This window comes from Exophiala aquamarina, assembly GCF_000709125.1.
Source record: "Exophiala aquamarina CBS 119918 chromosome Unknown aczIA-supercont1.20, whole genome shotgun sequence".
NCBI lineage: Eukaryota > Fungi > Ascomycota > Eurotiomycetes > Chaetothyriales > Herpotrichiellaceae > Exophiala > Exophiala aquamarina.
The window spans coordinates 261,925-268,530 of NW_013550568.1; the positions used below are offsets into that span (position 1 = coordinate 261,925).

The 6,606-nt window shown below is 49.8% G+C and overlaps 1 protein-coding gene across 1 annotated transcript; it reads right to left on the bottom strand.

Moving 5' to 3' along the window:
* Positions 1–4,427: 4,427 nt before the first annotated feature.
* Positions 4,428–6,359, bottom strand: A1O9_11966 (uncharacterized protein; the record flags this gene model as incomplete). The annotated part of the gene is made up of 4 exons (XM_013399112.1): positions 4,428–5,384; positions 5,435–5,617; positions 5,664–6,271; positions 6,323–6,359. The coding sequence occupies 4 exons, from the start codon at positions 6,357–6,359 to the stop codon at positions 4,428–4,430; spliced, it is 1,785 nt and encodes a 594-aa protein (XP_013254566.1).
* Between the last annotated feature and the right edge of the window lie 247 nt (positions 6,360–6,606).

Here is a 6,606-nt window from a genome sequence, read left to right on the forward strand (position 1 = left end):
ATTCAAGTGCTGCAAGCGAGTCTGCCAAAGCAGCCAAAAAGCAAAAGAGGCAAGAAGCAAGAAAACGTGCAAAGGCTCTACGGAAAAGCCAGAAGGCCAAAATCTTGACCTTGAAAAGCCATGTAAAGCGCCTGAACAAACAATTGTGAAAGCAGAAACTTGCAAGATTGAAAGAGTAGTTGAAGAATTTCAACCTGAGGGTTCGAGTCAAACAGATGAAAGAAGAGGTGAAGATGATGGCGTTGAGCAACAGGACAAGTGGGATTGAGGACAACCTTAGTACCAAGAAGGCTATTCTTACTCCGTCCGGGCGCTCTAAGAAGCAACAGGCTTAGGCATTCGTCAGGTCAGAGACTCGAAAAGTCTGAATTGATTAGAAGAACACCAGCATAATAAACGCTCCGGCACTCGTTAGTGAGACGTCCGTTGCTGAGCTCAAAATGGCTGCCAATCTGCTGAATTTAGTCATTTCTGGAAGGTAAGAGGAAAGTTTTGATCTGGAGTTGACTCTCAACGTTGCATAAAGCTTTGTTGAGATTGTACCCAAAGGAGAAAAGGTTTGGGCCCGGGGGGGGGGGGTGCCATCGAGCAATCGACGTGTAACCGTCTAACAGTATTTCTGAAATTTATTCCATATCCACTCGACGGTGGATGGTCTACCTCTTCTATGCATCTGGCTAGGTCCACATTTGCTCACTTCCAGTGTTGATCACAGGTACCCTCCGAATGATGTTCCATGTGTTCGTCAAACTTGGGCTCGTTACTCATTTGATTCATGAAGGAATTGGAGGTTGAGACCCTGCCGCCCAGAAGTGCAACGTTTCGTGTAGGAGCTCTAGTCCGATGTACTAACCACGTACAACAAATATGACCACCTAAACCACGATTCTTACTTGTAAAAGTCCTTACATACAGCCTCAGGAACTTAAGAGCGCATGTAAGGCATGTAGCGTAACCGTTCAGGAATCTCAGACATTATCTGCCAAAGGAAATGCGCTGTTGAACTTGAAGGACTTGTCCAAGATCCGAGAACTATGGATCCGTCGAGTTTGATGGCTCGCCTCCGGGGCATGTACAGGCTACTCGTCAGGCTTAACATGACCGAGGGATCCCTGATCACCTGAAATTTTGCGCCGGACTTCCTTGGCACGAGTATCTGTGCGGAGCGTTGCAGGCTCGCGCTCGAGCTGACGCTTCGAAGGTGGGGCTCGTGTGGCTGGCAAGTTGTAAGGATGACAGCCAGAAAGAAGGCCTTGGCATAACTTTTATGGTGGTAGCAAAGAGATAACACATGGACAAGGGGATCCATCTCTGTAGTGGTTCACGAGAAATGTACCGTCCTAGTTCTCCCGACGGCTGAATTCATTGTGGCGTAAAGGGTGAATTTTGGGATGCGACCATCGATAACGCTTAAAAAAGAGGTCCACTGCCTTCTGGTTATCGTTCCGAATTACTAACGTGAGAGCAAATTCAGGTCCACCAAACAGTCAAATGTGTAGCAGAAGGAGCAACTTCTGTAAACTGAAGATCAGCACTGAGGTTCGATATTAAGCCATGATTATCGAAGAAGAAAACCTCACTCTCTGTTGGAATGGAAGCGGCACTAGTTTGGTAGGCGGGCTTTGGAAAGAGTGGCGCTACTGCTTTATACATCGAGGCCTATTGAGCTAACAAGAAGTTGACATTCTTCCCTAGACCCTGACTAACAAGCACGTGCAGGGACTTGATCATTTTCAGGCGTTGAATGCGTACTGGCACACAGCGCCATCCCAGACAGTGAAACATACAGACATCTGGCGACGTACTCGGAAGACCTTTGTTGGTAATTGATTCATAGGCAGCAATTCGAGAAAATCCTACCGTGGATACCGATCGGTGCACCTATCGTCTCGCAATTTCAAGATGAGCGGTGTCAAATGTAGTGTGAATCGCCACAACACAGAACAATGTTCTCACTCTAGAAAAGGCTTTCCATCCAGTAACTGCCTACTATTCAACTTTGCGATTGCCGGCTGTTGTCAACGCCCACAGCCAGGGATGTCTATATCGGATAATCACGGTTCTTCTTGTTTGACCTTTGCTCCGACCACGCCTGACCTTTTCGTATAACCGTGACTTGTGCTAGCCCTAATCTCTGGTGAACGCAAAATCCATAGAGGCCTTCTCCGCTTCTGGTTATTGCCTCTTGGAGACAGTCTGGAGCGATTGAAAACGCTCCAGCGCCGATTGTTGGTCTTCATTACCTGGATGTATCCAGGTGGTTCCAGCATACTAGGATATTCATGCAAGATACACCGCCGTTAATTCCCTCTCCCTCGCTTAACATGCGTGGGATGAGAACAAATGGCATAAGCGAAAAAAGGACGTGTTTGCCCCTTAGGAGGAGCGAGGACGCCAATTGAACAATAGTGGGGGCCTTTTAAGGTTGCCGGTAGCCAAATGCCGACGGGAAAGCCCGGCCGTTCGGCTAGTGACTACCTAAAACGGATTAGCTGCACTGGGTCCTCTCGGCTATCCAAATTTCTCTAGGGGGATAAACTCTTTAGCCGCTGAACCCCTGTGACCATTTAGGGCCCAGAAACCTAGAGATCATGCATATGCGTCACCGTTGATCTCCCAGGATTGAGAGCAGCGCCTATGACAAGGGAGCCCGGGTTTCACACCGAGCCGGTTTCAGGTTACCATGGAAATCAGGCACGGAAATTTCGAAGAACTTAGCGGAGGTTGACCAAGCTCCTGCACGGGGCACACCTCGCTGTGAGTGTATGTACTCCTTTCTCGCTGGTTGACAAAGCATAAGACTTTGTTGGGCCCCGCGGCGCAACTTTCTTCCATGACAGGAGTCGGCCCTTAATTTGACTTTTCGAGGTTCAGGTCCACCGAGTTACGTTCACGTAAATGCACGACATGCCAGTGGGTGCTAAGTCTCCTTCTGCTCCATTAATGCGGCTTTTGTATCCGTGCGCGGTGGGAATGGGAGCCAGCCACATATGTCATTGAGATCCATACATCGGAGCATCTAATGTAGGGGAACTCACTAGGGCCAACATTCAACACAGACCAATTTCAAAGACCGGAGGCCGGCGCAAACGCATGGTTTTGGCGGGCAATGTGTTTCAAACCTTCAGGGAGACTTTTTCTGAAGAGAGCCCCTCTTAGCTCATTGCATTAGCTTGAACAACTCGCACAGGGTTTGACAGCGGCCGGCGGTGAACTCAACAAACAGGTTGGCCTTTACGGTAAGGCCTTTCCAAGGAGAGAACCTGCGTAATCCGTACTGCGGTCGGAGGATGGCGCTGAAGGGAGCTCATTAAACCGCGCACAATCCCTCTCCTGCAACCGCCGCCTGCGGGGTGAGCTCCAACCATTCGTAGTGCCTCCTCTGTCGAGAGCATGACTGACTCGAAACTCTCAACAGGCCCCCAAGCAACCGCATCCCTGCTCCAGCCGGGCCCAAGGCGGCATGCTCCTTGACTTTGGTGCCTACCTAGATGGAAAAGCGTCCCCTTGGCCTGCTCACCCGGTCACTCACAAGGAGATCATCAAAGGCCCATCTGTCCATTAGCCAATTGGGCTGCTGGTCGCTCCACCCAGAATCCGCGACATACCCCGCCTTCTGCCTCTGGGCGCGGGGAATTCAATCCATTAGGTACTACTCGCTCGTTAACGAACAGCAGGTCTGAAAGCGACGGTAGGGCGGGATCAATCTTGCATAATTATTCGGTCCATCCTCTTTGTGGGGTTGTTCCGCCTGCATCTGCACCTGGTGATCACGCACATGGATATCTCCGCAGATGGCGGTGGGCGATGGACGTTAGGAAACAAGGACAGGGAGATCGAGCGACCGTGGGTCCACTCTTCATGGCCATTACTCCGATCTGATTAGACCGAAAGTTCAAACCGACAGATTCTCAGTCACACGTGCCGTCACTTAGTATGGCCTAGTCCCGCCTTAGACGCATGCATATACGAGGCTTCAAGTACCCTGCCCAGCGGAACCGGTTTTGCGCAGCCTGCTCGCCTCGCAAAACCGATGTCCGGATATTTTCGACGACGATAGAATCGTCTCAGCCTTACGAGAATAGGGGAAATGGGGCACATCGAAACTCCGTTCCACCGAACGGGTAGGTGGATTCAAAGCACCTTGAATATCGTGGTAAAGGTATCGATTCATCCTAGCTGTACAACACTAGACGTAGCCTTAATTGACATATGCATCCTCAACCGAAGGAGGAGCTCACGAAACCTTCATTGCCGCATCATCATGAATAATTCGCTGGGCCATTCGGTGGCCGCAAAGAACTGAGAGTTTGATATTCAGGCCTCCAAATACTCTCCCTGAGTAGAAAGGATCGCAGTGAAGGGGAATCATATAGGAATAGGAAGAACAAAAAGAAATCTGGCCTGCTTGCTCTGCTTGTCAAGAATCAAAGTCCAAAATTTACAACCGTTAGCCCCTGCTCTTGCATCACTTCCATCCAATCCACATCCAAACTCTGACCGGTGTTCATGAATCGTTCGTTCTGGCGTTCGTAGACAGCTGCCAGTGCTTTTCTTGTCACAGTCGTGTTGCGGCCAATGCTGTGCTTCTCCATCGTCCGAATCAGCTCCAAGGCTTGCATTCTGTATGTGCCATCAGTGCTGGCAAACCCCGCTATAAAGCAAGGCCACACCAGATAGCGACAATCCGATCGATCCTCAGCCAAGGCCTTCCTGGTCATGTTCAAAATCTGATTGGAAGCAACCGCAATTTCGGTGTTATAGTCAGGTGAAGTTTCAAGGCGTTGCCCTGGCCACATAGAAGAGTGTGAATAAATGATGCATGCTCGGTATAGAGTAGCAGCATGTTCATATAGTTGTTTTGAACGGTCCGGCAGGGCTTCCAAGTCATGCCCTATCATGCTCACCCCTGGCGCCACCCATAATTGTCGTAACGCCTCTTGAAGCTCGAAAACTTGGCTTTGCCTTATCCTGGTAGTCTGGTCTTTCTCCATCATATCAGAGCTATCATATCCGGAATCTTGTCGAAATTCGTGAGCTAACAGGGCCAGACGAGCGGCGATGATTGTAACTTCGTAATCGAGTTGTAAGATTGTCGGTAGAGTATCCAGTTCATTGGCATATACAACACTCGAGCCATCAACGCCAAGGGGATATAAGTGAAAGCTTGGAGGTGGAATGATGTCGTGGTTCAACATTGACCCAACAAATTCACCTCTTCCAGCTCCGCTAAATAGTGCGTCCAAGTCAATGTTGGAAATCCACCAAACGACGTATGGGAACCGTTCGCCACCAAATACTTCACGTCGTAGCAGGGAAATACGCAATAGGGTAGAGAGATGCTGTGACCACAGGTTTGAGTGACCAGCTTCGGCTGCAGCAATCTATTAGTTGTTAGCATGCACACCCAAATCCAGAATTGCACCTCACTTACCTCATAGACTAGCAGAACAAAATGGGTGAGGAATGCACCGTCCGATGATAAATCTTCAGTGCTTCTTAGGCTGTTCTGTAGTGCCGGTAAAGCCTTTTGATAGTGTTGTAATGCATCAAGTCTCTCGTTTCCGCCATGTGAGGATAAGCTAAGCGCTGCGACGGCCATCATGGCGTGGTAGAGCTGATAGAGTTAGCGCCCGAAGAGATTCCACATACAAAGGACTTACAGGTGCAAAAGCATTTGCAGCAGCTTCTAGGACATTGACGCTCGACCTCATCATCCCGTTTCTCTGATCAGGTTCTGCAGGGACAAGTTGTTTCCAGACGACATGACGAAATTGATGTAGATATTTCGCGTCTTGAGCTGAATCTCTGTCATCCATCAAATCTGGCTCTTCTAAGATGATTGCTTCTTCGGGGACTTCGTCTTTGATGATGATTTGCTTCGTCGTTGGTGACAAGGGCGATCGTGGGTTATTCGAGCTGAACGTTCCTCGACGAGAGATATCTTCGAACCGTGGCAAGACAACCACGTTCGGGTCTTCGGGGTGTGGTTTCGCATCTGTGCTGGAATCGCGACCCGCACTGCTGGTAAGTGACGTGGCAATGGATCCACGCCGTAAAGGCGATAAAAATTCCTTCCTGGACTCGGCGTCGTCACTATATTCGGGTAGGTGTTGGAAACTGTCTTGGTTCACTACCACATTGTAAGTACCTGGACTTGATCGTTCGGCCTTTTTCTCGCGTTCCTCGTCGGTCGTTAATGAAGCGAATGGAGGAAGATCGTCGGCGCCTGTAGAGCCTGTGCTAACCTCGGTCACAGAAGGAGAAGTTGCTGAAAATAAGTCAGCATGCGCAGTGCTAATCAAGCATGATATTCATATACTGACAGTCCCAGACCGAACTTGCGACGATTGTAACATCTTGCATACGCTCAAGGACTCGGGGAGTATCATCGCGAAAGGCCAGTCGTGGACTGTAGTCACAATGATGTCCGAGACGAGCACATTGACCACAAATTGGCCTTCCTTCGTCGCACTTTACTTTTCGCGTACGACACGTCCAACATCCGGTTCTCGATCGTGGAGGGAGGCGGGCCCTAAGAGGGACAGCAGGGCTAATGGAGCCAAGCTGGCCGCTGCGGCTGGAACTAGCCGAGGAGGAATGGTC